The sequence below is a fragment of the Amblyomma americanum genome, chromosome 1 (genome assembly GCF_052857255.1).
Source record: "Amblyomma americanum isolate KBUSLIRL-KWMA chromosome 1, ASM5285725v1, whole genome shotgun sequence".
In the NCBI taxonomy this organism is placed as follows: Eukaryota; Metazoa; Arthropoda; class Arachnida; order Ixodida; family Ixodidae; genus Amblyomma; species Amblyomma americanum.
The window spans coordinates 224,160,166-224,176,155 of record NC_135497.1 but is presented as its reverse complement, the minus strand read 5'-3'; the positions used below and the strand labels follow the sequence as shown (position 1 = coordinate 224,176,155).

The window sequence follows — 15,990 nt, the reverse complement described above, 5'->3', positions numbered from 1 at the left end:
AAAACGGGAATACGGCATCGCTTCACCAAGGCGAGAGGGAAGCTTAGTAGGCGTTACGGACTGCCTGGTGCTGTTTACTCGTTCGGCCATTTCTTTTTATTTTCTGGTGTATGCCCCCGCCTCCATCTCGTGATGTCACAGTGCAAGCACAGCCTTCCAAGTGCAGTGAGTATATAAAGAATCTTGAGGATAGCAGTGCAAAAGAAGAGGACGAAAGAGAGAACACGGGTTGAAGTTTACTGATATGGCGCGACTTTCCTATTCTTCAGCTTGAAGTCAGTGCTTGTGTGTAAACTCGTCTCTGTTCTCGTTCACTGCTGTGATGCGCTGAAATTCTTCATAGATCACCAACTAGCCCGAACAATCCCCTTTCTGTGTAGCAGGAATCGTGTCCTAAAAATGGTCGATCATGAGTTTTAACCAATTTATACTTTAATGTTCATGCTTTTACTTTATTAAATTTCTTTTGTTTTACTAGACCATTGCAGGCGAAAATGTCAATGCCAGCATTCGACTATGCTTGAAACCTCAAGAGCGCTTGGGATCCAAGCAGGATCCGACTCGACTGCGCTTGAAAGTGGCCACGTGACAACCTCTGATCTCCATTGGATTTGATGGGCATTGACTCAATGAGGATCGAAACTGCCCGTGTGACAGAGGTATAATTAATGCAGAAGTCAGAATTTAGCAAGCTGGAAATAACAAGTTTACACTGTCCTTGGTTAAAAGGGCTGCAACTCCTAGTTCTCCCAATGGCACTATGGGCATGCTTCTAATCACTACAGTATCGCAGAGCTGTCAAATAATGAAGAGCACTTAGCAAAGAAAATGTAATAAAGATGATGTGTATTTTCAGAACGTTAAAGAAATCACAGGGTGATAAGACTGCTGGCTGGCTTTTTCTACACTAGTGAGTGCTAAGGTCGGCATTTCTTTGCCACACCACTTCAGCCTTCACAAAGTCAGCTGAGAAGACAAACTGACTGCACAGTCACGAGTGTGGCGGTATGTCCTCCTCCAGAGTCTTCACTTATTCAGTCTTCTTCTTGGGCTCATCTTGGGCGTTTTGGAGCTTGTATATCTCCTGGGCCTATAGAAGTTGCACGAAGGAGAAAAATAAAATGCACACAAATTAGTCTTGGTTGAGGCCTTGTGTGCAGGAATAAAAGATAGCAGACGGTTTAATAAAGCATGGCTAAGCGCGGAATATCATTTAGTAGCACTAGTTATGATGGGCACGTAAGGTCCTTACATCCCAAAAGCATTTGACCTAAAGGCCTTTACCCGGAAAGCATTTACCATGAAGGCCTTCACCCAGGTGTACCCTTCACCCAGGCCTCCTAGTTGTGCACACCTGGCAAGATGCCCACAACCCGGTGCGTAGGTGGACCGCCTGCCAAAAAGCAGGCTTCAGAGACGTACGAACGGCTGCCTGGAATCAGAAAGTTTGCCTAGTAGTGCTATCGCACTAAAATTAAAAACGTTGCCAGTTTTATTTTTTCGGCACGGCAAATGAGCGAAAAAAATTGAGAAGCGGTTTTGAGGAAACGGCGCAGTAACTGTCTCTCTTATCTCGATGGGTACCCGAACCGCGCCGTAGGGAAGGGATAAAGAAGGGAGTGAAAGAAGAAAGGAAGAAAGAGGTGCCGTAGTAGGTATCCGGAATAATGTGGAGCACCTGTGGATCTTTAACGTGCGCTGACATCGCACAGCACACGGGCGCCTTTTGCGTTTCGCCTCCATCGAAATGCGGCCGCCGCGGTCGGGTTCGAAGCCGGGTACTCCGGCTCAGTAGACGAGCAGCCTAACCACTGAGCCACCGCGGCGGGTACAAGTGACTGACAAGAAAAAAATACCTGGCCCTCCAGCCCCTCCACCAGTGAGGCACAAATGTCTTGGTGAGACTCAGTCGTTGAGTTGGCCGAGTGCTTGAACAAGGACAGCTCCTGCAGCGCACATACACAGAAGGTATTAGAACAGGTTTGTGTATGTGCAATGTGGGGCACTGTTATAGTAAATGTAGACATCACAAAGCAAAGTACCCTGCGAAGCAAAAGAACGAACTTCTAATTCTTGGCATGACGCTAGATAAGAATCCAGAAATAGCTTTTCCCTCTTGCAAATGTTGACGAAGCAGCATCGGTGGTATACAGCACAATGCAATAGTGCTGCTGGTGTAACCTGCTTTTGCAGAATATAATTGCACAATGGACCAAATTCACAATTCGTGAAGTCTGCTTGTGCATATTACACGTTCGAGTAGCACCCGCACCACACAACCGTGTTCAATAATGGTGTCCTTTGGCGCGGGGGGCATCGACGGGCCCATTTAATGGCATTAGCAGTGCGCCAAAAACATATTTATTCGCAGTCATCTTTGTGCCCATTCACAAAGTACCAAGTTGGCCACAACTCATTCGCATGCGAAATATTCATGTCACTCTTGTCTGCAGTGCTCCTGAGCAATGGCATATTAATCTGACACAACGCCTTTTTCCAGTTACTACTTTTTTACAAGTTACGAAGCAAATGCGTAACATGCAGCTGAAATAAGCAGCTTTGCAGGTAAGAATTATCCTAGCTATATAACAAAGTACTGCACGCCCAAGCTCCACCTGGAGTTCCTTCTTGACCTCAAGGATCTTCCGCTCAAAGCCCCTCTCGAGTCTCTGAACCTTGGCCTCGAGCTCCTTGATGCGAGACATGCATTCAGCCGGCGCGTGCTCCTCGCCCAGCTTGCTGACAGTCTTTTCCATAGGCTGTAGGGAAAACCAGGAGACATTACCAACATGCACATGGAAAATAGTGGTAATATGAGGGACCTGCATTTCCCAGACAGCCACTTGTTATTACGTCTTTATTTGTGCGCTTACTGATGAGTAGTTTCTGTGCAAAATTTTCTCGCAAAGTAACAATCTTGAGCCTGCCAAGTCACATATTCAACACCAGTATCTGCATGGTACGTACAGACCAGAGGAAAGAGGTTAAAGCACAGAAGAGAGCCTGTGCCAACTCCCGCAGTGCCGTCATGGTACTGTCAGAATTCCTCGCAGAGGTATGGCTGATACAGCGAGCGTCGTTTAAAGCAATGTTTACTCAAAACAATGCGAAACTAAATATTTTCCAGTTCAATCGGCGTTGAAGCATTTAGAAAGTAATGTTTTACTTCTGAGCACTTTGAGCTGAATGTGTCACAGAAACAATGTTCAAGTTTCAGTTTCACGGCGGCAGTAGTTGTTCAAGTTACAATCACATAACATGAGAAGGCCAATCTTGCCATGAAATTATTGCCTCCCGCCAACAGGCGCACAGTAATAATTGCCCCCATGATTAGCAAAAAAATGTGGAGAGGGGTGCGGGGAGTGCGGCTGATATTTTCACTCTTAAGGAAGTGTATTGAGCTTGGCTTTGAAATGCTTGCGCTGTGCAGAGTGCAGGCCACCGAGCAGCAGCAGCAGCGGCAGCAGCTGCTGAAGAGCAGCTGCTGCTGCTTCAGCAGCTGCTGAAAGAAAGAAGCCTTGTAGCTGTGAGTAGTCAAACAAAAAAGGAAAACTTTAAAGGAAAAAAATAAAAATAAAGGCTCTTCAACAATTAAATGTCGACGTGATGTGATGGACACATATATAAACTGCCTTTGAAGGAAGTACTAAAGCTCATGCAATTCCTTTGCAGCCCTCAAGGAAAAAAAACATGGCCAATTTCCCTGCAGCCTGAAAAAGCAGCCTCCACCTTGCTTTAGGTGTGCACCAACATTATAGTCCTAGATAAACGTTTTTACTATCCTACCCATTAATGCAGCAGATAAATGGAATCTGGGCGTAATGGGCAGTCATCAGCTTGATCTGCCAGCCAGTGTACTCAAACTGATGCTTTGGTCCCCTACCTATATCAAGTCTATTAAAAAATGTTCCCATTAATTCAAATAAACCTTCTATCCCCTTAGCGTTCAAATTTTTCTTTATAGTCGAGTTTAATTAAAGCCAGGACACTACAACAACTTTTTCAATGTTTTTAGCCTCACCGGAGCTCAAAACCTTCAAAAAGCACCAAAGAACCCCATGTGCCTTTGCTTACATCCCTTCATGCTTAATATGCATGCAGAAAAGAGTATGCAGGTCCATAGTTCCTGAGAAAAATGCACGAATTCAATTAAAAATGAGCGAAGCAATCTGCTATAAGCAACACCAGCACGATTACTCCCAAAGTGCAGTGGATAAAACGAAAGAGGGGGGGGGGGGGTTGAGGCACGTACCAATCTAGGTGCTCGGGGAACCCAGAAAGCAAGTCGAAGGAAACCAAGGGCTGCGTGGAACCCACTTAAGTAACCGCTGTGTAACAAGGCACTTACAGAGATCACCTGCTCGGATTGCTTTCTCGCCTGGTCCTGTGCCTGCTGTAGTTTGGCGGCCAAGCGCCTGTTCTCTGTCTCCAGCTGCGCATTGTGCGCAAGCGCCAGCTCCAACTTATCCTTGAGCAGCTCTGCGTCCTCCGCTCCACCCGATGCTATTGGGTTCTGCACCTCATGAGTTGTGCACCTCATCAGTGCAGCCTCAGCCTCCTGGAGCTGCAAAACATTGTGAGCGAGCAAACGCATGTTGAACCAATTCGCACAGGGTAAGTGACTCAGGGACACTCAAAAATTTTCAGCCACAATAGCCAACTACTGCGAATACACGTGAGAACACTGAGGGTGTCCCCCTCAGTGTTCTGCGAAACTCAAGAAGTAATCTATACTCACAGGTCAGTCCACAATACCTTCCAATCTCATATCACCTGGTTTGGGAATCCTGCAATGCCCGATATTCTAGTACGGAAGATTCGACTCCCTTTCTTCCTCCATTATTATGAGAATAAATAAAGTTCTGTTTGCGTGCTTTCCACGTGGCCAATCCAAGTGATGCTTTTTCTCCGCTACGCTAACAAGTGCATAGTATATGCCTTAGTACATCAAATGATTGACGTGGCGCCATCATTTCTTGAAGCATGCGTGTGCCGTCTAGCGGATTTTTAATGGGATATTTACAATGTACTGAAGATCCCCTGGCTCAAGTGAAAAACAAATGTACATCTGTCGATCATTTTTACAGCGTAAAACTTCCCCCTTTCGTTATATTACTGGTCATATTTTATACGTGTATACTAAGGGGTTGGACTTTTAGGTTTTTATTTTTGAAAATTTGGCGAACTTTTATCGGTAGTTATATCAGAACCGAGGTCTCGGTTTTTTCGCCGAATAATATTTTGAGGAATGAAATATTGACTTTTCCCGGTAATATTATGCGGCAATACTATGTAGTCAATGGCCAATTGAAGTCTGCCTGTGTTTTTGTAATCACGAACATATTATTTACCAGCAATCAGAGTGCAAACATTATTAATTCAAGCTGTGCTTGTAGAAGAAATTGCTGCCTTCATTAAAAGAGTAAGTCAAGTTATACAAGATAACGGCAAGACGAAAACGAAAGTTGAAATTTACTGCTAAGGTCTAGGTTGACTTATTAATACTGGGTTGTCGCGCTGGGCTGAGCGCAAGGGAAGGGCATCACATGGTCTCTGTGTTGATGGCAGGGATGGAACTGCCACCTAATTTTTCGTGGTAGCCAGAACCTACCTTTTCGTGACGCCCATGCACGGTTCCGTGTCAGTGTCCTGCATGCAGTTGATTAACCTGCCTAACTTACTAGCTGCTCTAAGCAGGTGATGATAGTGAAGGAACAGAGCTTAGCTTGCAGATGGTGAGGAGTTGCTGCTTCCCCGTTACCACAGGCGCGTCAACTAGCAGAGCAATACCTCAAGCCACACAGCTGCGCTGCTTATTCAACAACACTATCATCGCTTCATGCCCCTGGCTTCCGGCTTGCTAAATTTCAGCTTTAACTCAGCGTACTTGCATTCAACAGCCAGCTATCTCTGCCTTGCATGCCAAGAATTCAGAATTCGGTTGAAACTGAAATTGAAAAACTCACATCGGCGCACACTTATCGTTTTAGTTCGGCTTAAACCGAAATGTCCAAGCCCTAGGTACACTGCTAGGTGGCTGAGCCCTTTGCGAGGTCGTTACAATTACGCTCGTACGAATATTCTTTGAAGACAATATGAAGTGAGTAGTGGTAATTTAAAATTTATTTGTCTTTCAGGATAGGAAATGGCACAGCAACGGTCTCACATATCTCAGTGGACACCCGAACCGCGCCACAAGGGGACACTGAGTAATTGCACACTTTGAGTAATTGAGAGCACACTTTGAGTAATTGCAAGGTAATATTTTGAATTCTTTAAGGCAGGCACTCTCAATCTTGAATATTTGGCTTTCTACGAGAAACCTCCCAAATTTTCAAATCTGTCCTTTCTTACATAACATGCATGCATAAAATAGCATGCACATGCGTGACCGCTAAAAACCAAACAAATTAAATTATTAATGACTGCCTTTATAGTGGAAGTCTGCTAGAATTAATTATAGCATAGGTCCCAAAATAAAGTACGCCAAAGAAAAGGTAGGATTGGGGTGAGCTGGCATGGTGGCGCCGGAATGTGTCGAGTCGGCAGTGCTCGGGCAATCACATGAGGATGACGACAGCAAAGTGAAACACAAGACAGTATAGCGATCCCCGTCATCGGCCAAATGCTCAGCGTGGTAGACATGCTGAGGTGGCTCGCGAGCTCACAACATGAGCACATGCAATCCTAGCGGGCATACGAGTGACGGGTAAACCTGTTCTTGACGGCGAAGGAAGACAAAAGGAAAGGACCGTATTCACCGCAAGTGACGTTTTCCTCCGAGAGGAATCTGCAACATGCTCTGAAGGATTGTTGGCACGCTAAATACGAATTTCTATCCAGCGAAATTACAGTGCCACAAAGTAAACTGCTGATTGCACCAACTTCGTTAAATCCAGGCTTAACTGTATAACACGACCACAGCCTGTTCAAGCCAGCTACAGCCGAGGGCTCTGCAAAAATGGAGACGGCACACAAAAATATGAAAGCAACAGGTGCGTTAATATTATTGGCAAAACGACATATCATGGTGTAATGCATGCGAAGCCAAAGAGTGCAGCACAGCCTTCGACACGTTGATGCATGCAGACTCCCGTAGAGTAGCAGCCGCCATTGCTGCAGTGCCACCGCTGCTTGACGCTTCGTGCGGCCTGCTCCCAGTGCCCATTCTTTCTTTTCTCCGTTCTTTCTTTTCTCTACCTCACTCATCTCGTCCAGTGTCTTCTCTTTCTCATCGGCCCGCGCCACCCTCGCCTTTGCCCATGCACACCGAGAGACAGCCCAAGGTTGCCGAAAAGTAGTCTTCTAGCAGCTCGCGAGTCAAGTGGTGAAGCTCGCTGTAGCTATCGTCGAAGTAGCCGAAAACAAAAAAAAAACACTATGTTCGCACCTTGGTTTGGGATATAACGCAAGATGCGTTCCCAAACCAACGCACAAAGGAAAAAAACTCTCGTTACGTCCCGAAAATATGATAATTGCTTAAGGTACTGAGTGGCCATCGATGCAATACCATCCAAGTACCACGAATGCTGTTTGCTGTACGGTGACCTTAAGCTTGCATTGCGAAGAGAAGCCCACCTTCTGGCGAAGGTTCGCGATCTCTGCCTGCGTTGGATCGATGTTCGCCGTTGGCTTGTTCTTGATCTTCCTTGCGCGGTCTGCGTAGCGCAATGTGTCCAGCGTGTCCTCACGGTTGCCGCTTGCCGGACTAATGCAGGCAATCATTACAGTGTGGCTGCTACCTCCCAGCGAATCTGAGGAAAAAAAGTAAATAAATAAGAATGGGGAGGAAATCAAATGCTAGGGAGTGACAGATTTTTAAGAAAGTTCATGCAAACAAAATGTAGTGTCGTATGCCGAAGATAAACTGCACAGACCACGAGCATAATAAACACAATAGATCTTTGACCAATTAAAAAACCCGTCGGACCTTGAAGAATATTCAAATTAAACATTAAATGGCTAATACTTCACACAAGAAAAGACGGAATAACGGTTCTCGAATTTCAGGGCTCTATAAGCTGAAAACCATGCCTCTATAAGCTTGGAAAGCAAGACAGGTACTGCGTAACCATAGTAAAACAAGCTTATTGGTCATATCACGAACGCCAAACCACTTTATGAGTAAGTCAAAATAATTTGAATATTTTAGAACGGTCCCTAAAACTTCAACGAAAACACACAAGGTAATCATTCATGCCAGAATGATAAAAATATAACTTTCCGCACATCAATCCGAGTTTTGCGCTAGTGCTCAAAGCATAGGACTGCACACACGGTGTGCCAGGATCGCAAAATCTTCCCACCATTCCACAGCTCGCATCACACTAGTTCTTATGCGGTGAGTCACAATTTTGACGTGTATAGGCAATTCTCAGAACACGTACAACCATCTGTTACATCCTGTGATGACTACGCAACTGTTTTATGTGCTCAGTCAAAAAACCTGCTAAAAGCTGCAAAATATACTCGACAAAACAGGTTCGTCAGAAGCCAAACTATACCAGCTTTTTGCGAGGAACCAAGTGAGCTCATCTAAAGGCCGTTAACCGCTTAAGCAGGTTTTCAAACTACATAAAAGCTCATTAATTGGAATTCGGCAGGGACGTCAACCTAGTACGAATTAACTAAAGCTCGAACTAACGAAAGTGAACAGAATATGCGGAACACTGTGATCGGGAAGCAGTCGGTTAGAGACAGTACCCTATTTCATTGTTCTGAAATATTCAGTCATCACCTTTTGCTTTTTTTTTCCTGGAAGGCAATGACCATCACATTCTCTTCTCAAGCCCGAACTATCTGAAGGCCTCTTTTTTCCCCCTTCAAAACTTAAGCAGAGGAAGGCAGCATTCGGTGTGCCCCAGCTTGTGCAGCGGAGGGCGCACCGGAGGCGCAAAGGGTGTGTGTGACCATCACAAGGCTGGAAAATCGATCAACGTGTGACCGTCACAAGACTGCCGCTTTTCTACCAAAACAATAGCACAACCTCAGCGACTTGCTGATTCACACTTGAGAGTCGCGGCCGTTGAACGACTGTTTAGGACGAAACGCAAAAATCCTCAGTGTGGCTGCACGTACGCTGCCTGATTTTCCAGCCTTCTGACCCGAAGTAGCAAACTGCCAAACCTATAAGCCTGGTTTTTGGCCACATCCTAATTTGATAACACACTATTGCGTCGACATCACACTTGGTTTCAATTTCTCTTGAAGCATTTTGGCGCATTAATTATCGCAAACAGACGACAATTTTAAAGCATTACGCCGTGACACACTGCTTAGGATGGCCGCTAAGGCCACAGTACCGGTGCTGCTTTTCTACATGTCGTACGGAATTATGCGCTCCCGGTAGCAATAACATTATTTTATAACGCTTCATCAATTCTCTTGTAAGGTGAAACTTCTCGAGTTTTGAATAATTTTTTTATCTTGTTCACCAATCTCGCACTGTGGTTACCGGACATTTTGGTATACCTTCTTCATCGTTGAAGTGACTCGAAACATGGTTAGAAACGTGAATATCAAAAGCATTGCATCGAATTCTTTGGCATCTGGAGAAGCGCGCGTGTTTTCGAGGGGACAATTGAACTCATGGGTGTGTGATGGCTGACGAGGTAATATATATGAACAATTGTGTCTGTTATATCCCTGACACATGACAATCTTTAGCGTCACTCACAATGAGTGACCCATGACTTTAGTATCATTCGAAGAGTGCATCACAGCGATCTGTAGTGACTAGCGCTCTCCCCTTTTGTGTTCAGAGCCGCGGTGCGCGGACAAATGAAGCAAGTATAGAGCCTGGTAATTGTCAAAGTAATGCACCATTGTACCCTTTAGACAACTGCCCTTTACACTCGATCTTGAAAGCTGGTGGCAACAGACGGGCTTCAGGTTCACGCATATTAAGGGACATTCCCCTCTTTCCTTTTCAGAAAAAAATGCATTGGAAGGCGACAGATGCATCTCCCCTAGCACTAACTCCGTTTGTGGGCAAAGTATGAAATGAGAGCTCAGTCTGCGAACAAGGCCCATTTCTCAAGCATTTCACCCTGCTAAAGCCTGGTGCTCGGGTTACTCCGGGTGAAATGCTTGGGAAATGGTTCTTTGTCCCCGCCTTGAGGAAACAACAAATACTTTGTGCCATGGCGCTCTTTGGACGCAGATGCTTTTGCGCCACAAAAATTCTCTATGATCAGAATAACGATTTTTGTTTGCAAAAAAACCGTCCTGTAAGTCAGCCGTCCTGGAATTTAGCACCTGGTATTTTAGCGAGTACTAAATTGCGCAAATCACAGGTGAGAGGCCCCTTAGAGCTACTTTTTCTCAAATTATTTGCGGAAACAATTTTTGGGAGGTTATTGTGATTCGAAAAAAGCACAAAAGTTAGGTCCTCGCGGATAAATTTGTTTATAGTATATTGCTTGCAGTTCGAATAGTGACGACGAAACTTCTGTCGTTAACTGGTGCAGCGGCGTCTCCTTGCGAAAGCGATAGCGAGGAAGCAAGCTACCTGCGCAGCACGAAATTTCATTCCGAATGCAGCTTTTTCTTTGCCATGTAGTGACACCTCATGAGGCCCCTGTCAAGTACGCAAGTACCCGTCCGAGAATAAGCTAAACTGTAGTGATGTTATATTTGGCCATATGACACCCGAATTAAAGTTGTATGGCAGGAAAGCCGTAGTCGGGACCAACATTAAATAATCAGTGCAGGAAATCCCTCCTCCTAGGCGTGCAGCCAGAGACAGCTTCAAAAAGTTTCCTGAGAACTGTTCTGCAATAAAATGTGTTCATTAGCCTGCGACACATGTCGGATATTAGCGTACTTATCACGGCTCAACTGTATTATCAATGACTTACCATAGACTACTGCGATGCAAAGCAGTTTCGATATACGCGCCTGACTAAAACGTAAATTAGCTGACGTGTAGCAAGAGAAGCAATCGAAGCCTAATGCATGTTATGCACCGCATAAATTCATTCATGCCAGGCACTTCCGCCATGCATTGCATTATAAAGCAGTCACTGTATATTAAAAATAACCACTTTGAGCATCCGACAGGGCAGCAGCTTGGGCATGTTGGCTAATAATTTGTGACGGAACAGCGCAAAACATAGGGACAGGAGACAAAGCGTTTGTCTCCTGTCCCGGCGTTTTGCGCTGTTCCATCACGAATTTAGCATCCGAGACGGCGTAAGTGTATATGCTGACCTAGCTGCACAATAGTAATTTTCTACGGGAGCTATAGCTATGCATGCAAGTACTTGCTAATACATTTCTCTTTATGTCTGTGAGCAGAAAGATCCGAATTGCGAGTATATGTGCAAAAATTTTATACATCTGTGCCTGCTTACGCAAGTGTATGCTGAACACGAATACCAACCACCGTATCATTGCCCGGCGTTTTCTGCGCTTGCCCCAAAATGGCGGTCACGGAGGCGGTGTCTCCACCCTGTATGGCATTGCACTACATCGAGTCACCATAGCATCCCGCCGCTGGTCACGCCATTCATCGCTCAACAACAAAAGTTAACCCAGCAAGCTACTGAAGCCTTCGAGATTGGCGTTAACAAGCAACGCATGCAACAGCCGGGTACAAATCTCTGAGGTCTCGCGTAGCTGCCGTCACCATGCTACCGATAACACGGAAAGAGCCCTGCCTCCACGGTTATCCAGCCTCCCAGCTCGCACACCAATTTTACCCTCTTCACATCTCCAAAGAGGGCATGCAGCTTCACTGGAGCGCTGCTTTTTTCGATGCGTTCCCAGGCCGCCCAGGCCGCCCAGGCGCGTAGTTCAAGTTACCGGTGGCGCAAACCGTTACAGTTCGAATTAACAGGCTATATTTTCTCATAGACTCTAAAGGAGCATGAATGGATGAAGTCGAACAGTTTTAAGGCGAAAGCCTTCAATGGCTCATACTCCCGGTTGAGATCCTGCCCATCCTTTGAATCGCCAACTGAAAGTCATGACAACGGATGTGTCGTCATACCGTTCGTCTGTTCGTTACGCTCTTCAACTCGATAAGAAAAAGAAAACCTTTGCGCACGATTGGACTCGAACCACCATCCTTCCGGTCCGCAGACGAGCGTGCTAATGACTACGCTACTTCATGCCAATGCATATGCAGTTCTCCTTGTCTAGGACGCCGGAGAGTGCGGAAAGGCGTCGAATCGGACGACGGATGCCTCCCAAACATCCTGCAGTGCCTCCAGCATTTAAAAACAAGTATGTGCTTAATTAACGTCTTAACCACAGATCAATGATGCAAGCAGCAACACCGCGCTAAGGGCTTTCGCCTCGCCGCCCTTTAGGTCAACAAAGTGCCCCGTTGAATTGTTAATTATCCAGAGATTCGAATTAATAAAATAACAAAAAAAGCAAAAAGCAAGCACATAACGTACTACTGCTTACAGAACTTCGCAGTCGTTACTAATGCACTCAACAGAACTGAGGTCAGCGTTTGACAGTTAACTGCTCCACAGTGAGAGCTTGCTTGGAGTCGTCATGGTTGCCACATCACTGCTGGCTGCCTGAGATTCCGCCATGCCAGTTTCAACGTTTCCAGAACACAGTCGCTCGTCTATCTGGCTGTACTTGGTTAACGGCACAGCTTTTCTTCATTCGCCGATACTTTTGTACAATCTTCTCAGTGCATGCAAGAGTGCAGGTCAAGGTCAGATATCCGAGGTTAGTGGCGCGATGCGCGACGCACCTTTTAGGCGCATGCGTAGAAGCTTTCAGCTGAAGAGTAGAAACAAGAAGACTGCGTGGGGTCCATCCAGCCAGCTCGGCCAGTGTTCAATGTATTTCGTATCAGCGAGTTTCGAGCAGTGAACACTACCAAACGGGAGTCAGGCACCAGCGAACTGCAGGAGGTCACTTTGGCCAGTGTGAAGCCATCATACCACGCACTAATTGTCTGAGTGCCACTGCTGTCTGCATAATGTTATGTGAAGCACTGAAGAGCAAAATTAAGCATCGTGCTGCTATGAGTGGGCTGCACCCCAGTTATAAGCGGAGTAACGCTGCTTTACCAAGAGCACTTTGGTGTTAGAGTTTGCGAACTCGGGCATTCTGACATATCACTCCTGGCCTTCGAATTAAGCAAGCCGGGACAACCTGCCAGCACAAAATATCCGCTAAAATTTGCATTATAAATTACAGGGCCGCAGAAATTCATTTAATTGCATGAGATTATACATGAACTAATATTAATGACACTTACTCCAATATACGTCATTGCACTGCCTTGGCTAGAGATTCATAAAACATGCAGATTATTTGAGAGGTACGAAACTGATACAGACAGCAATGCATAATAGTAACTGTAGCACGAAGACATAAGCATATCGGTCGGGATGTTTACTGCGATATTTGCTCAGGCAATTTTTTTTCAATAACACTGCCGACCGAGGAGTTTGCATGCCTAGAAATGCCCTAAAGCACTATTTTATCTTGAACTGCAGAAAGGCAATAGAGATATGATGTACAAGTACACTCACCACCAAAAGATTATAGAATGAAATTTTGGCACAAAATACAATTCTTTAGCATCAAGGGAACATTACTCAAGATTGAATGATTCCCTGCAATTTGCAAACCTGCAGAATTAAGGCTGCACAAGTTTTTTTCCACGCTTTGTGCAAAGATGACGATGAAGCCAAAATTTTTTGCCAATTACTATGTTTCATAAACTTGACTGCCGGTGTAGAAATGCGTTCAAGTAGTACTGAATTTGTCTTTTGATTGGGTGCGTGCATAACCAGCTGTAATTGATGCACCACATAAAATGCTACACAGGGGTCGGAAACAGAAGCTGCGTGGGACAGCTCACCGAGGTAGTAGGGATACCAATGCCTTGAAGGCTGTATACACTACAAAACTAGATGTCTATGAAGACAATAAAAATTGTGCACTGTGCTGTGCAGAGCGTACAATAAGTGCCACATTCCAAATGCAAAACTGCAAAACAGGAATGCCAAGAGAGCCGCACAGACAGAAAATTTCTGTACGCACCCTGCAGCAATCTGGTCAGCTTGGAGTTCCGGTACGGAACGTGGAATTTTCGTTCGCTCAAAGAGCTCACGACATTGCCAAGAGACAAGAGGCCATGGTTTATTTTCATGCCTGTAAACAAATTGGGAGTACAACCTCAGCCATGTTTCGGAGGTGAGAAATATTAAAAAAATTCAAGCTCAGTGGTAACTAAATGATTAAAAAAGCAACATATGACCAAGAACAGGACGGAAATGATTATCACAAGCGCTAGGTCTGGCAAAATCAAGCAATAAAAATGCTATTCGCAGTGTGTACAAGATACGAGTTATGAGGAGATGCCGGCCTTCTACAACAAAAGCAACGTGGGCCAGGCGTCCTCCAGACCACTTGAGCGAGATATGCAGTAAGGCACATAGGAAAACGATACATTTCTCTCCATGCATCATGTAACATATGACTGCTGGCCTTGAACACACACCGAGAAAACTGCAGAAAGTACGAAAACTAAAGCTCTCAGAGATGACATGGCAGAGTAAAAGGTGCGTAAAAAACATCAATGAAAAAGATCATGCGCTGCTGAGTGCAAGGTTTGAATGTGTTAGCAAGCAGTTGACCACACTAACGACTGCTTAGCCATTTGCAAACCCCTTTCGTTGGCCATTGCAAACTTTCATTTATTTGCTTTTAACTACTGCTTAGCCATTGCCACCACCTCCTTGTTCACACCGCATCATCCTTCTTTTGTTGCGTTTTTTTCTTCACTTTTATTTTGTTGTTTTTATTTTTATTTTAAATATTTTGACGTTTATTTGTTTTGTTTTGCTGCTGCCTTACTGCACAGACTATGTTCAACTCTATCCAACAAGAAAGACGGCACTCGTCATTCCTATGAGGCTAAGTACTTGCTTCCCACGAGGGATTCCCGAGTTCGAATCCAACTCCTGGAACTTTTTTCTGCAATATTTTTGGGTTTCTGTGACGCCAAAGGACCACGTGGACATTTCTTAAATCTCTCACTGCGGGCAGAGGTGCTAGTACATTAAAAAAAAATTTATTTAAACCACTGGCTTTGCAGGCAGTGCGACAGCAATGCGTCTTTTCTATGCTTCTGCCAATTCCTTTCATCTGTCACTGCAGTTTGACAACTGTGCCTATTGCTATTGTGGCGGCTCGTGCAGTTCAGTACTGCCGACGGAGTCGCCCATCGAAAAATACTCGCTGAAACATTGAAATATCAGTGACCAACCTTCCTTGAACCTCTCGCCAATTGCCTTGGTCTTCTCAGCCCGTTCGGAACCAGCGAGATCTACAAAATTCATTTTTGCCACCGTCGTGGCACCTCCGCTCTCATTTTGTTGCTCCACTGTCAGTGTCAGGATGGCATGCGACCGCGAGGAGCAGATGTTCATATTTGTTGCCGCAGTGATCCGGGACGCAGAGCCGATGCCAACCAGCCTGACTGTCTCATCTGCGGTCGCCACTTTGAGTTCTGTCAGGTTGGGAACCTGCGCACACAAAAGTAGAGTTAAAAATAAGAGAGCTTGTTGCATAAGCAGGTCTTCGTGAGCAGGGTGAAAACTGCAAATGGGAACGAACGCAGAACGAGAAAGGACTACACTCCTCGCCCCCCCCCCCCAAAAAAAAAAAAATATAAGGAGCCCCAAGCAAATCGGAAGTGCGATAAAGAGTTCAAAATTGTACAGGTTAGGCCACAAAACAAGCACAGCAAGGTATGTTTTGCATACTGCACATAAATTCAGTCACATTACTTAGAGAGTGTAGCAGAATGAGCAAACCCCATCTTTTTACTGATGTAGGGCCCTAAAACATGAACTGCTTGCTCAGCCAGGTACTACATTTTCCTTGCAGATAAAATTCAAGTTGCATACTATTTTTTATGCAGTTTGTGCAGGGATGTAGAATATAGGAGTGGAATCTCACCTTTACTGTACCAGTCTTGTCTTCCCGAATTGCAAGTGGCACCCTCCC

The 15,990-nt window shown here is 45.2% G+C and overlaps 1 protein-coding gene across 1 annotated transcript; it reads right to left on the bottom strand.

Moving 5' to 3' along the window:
* Positions 1-880: 880 nt before the first annotated feature.
* Positions 881-15,410, bottom strand: LOC144115875 (chromosome-associated kinesin KIF4A-like). Its single transcript, XM_077650469.1, has 7 exons — positions 15,248-15,410; positions 14,020-14,130; positions 7,579-7,754; positions 4,349-4,564; positions 2,616-2,759; positions 1,857-1,946; positions 881-1,090 (listed from the first exon to the last, which is right to left on the bottom strand). Exons 1-7 carry the CDS (start codon positions 15,408-15,410, stop codon positions 1,031-1,033), a joined length of 960 nt encoding a protein of 319 aa, XP_077506595.1. The 3' UTR covers positions 881-1,030.
* Between the last annotated feature and the right edge of the window lie 580 nt (positions 15,411-15,990).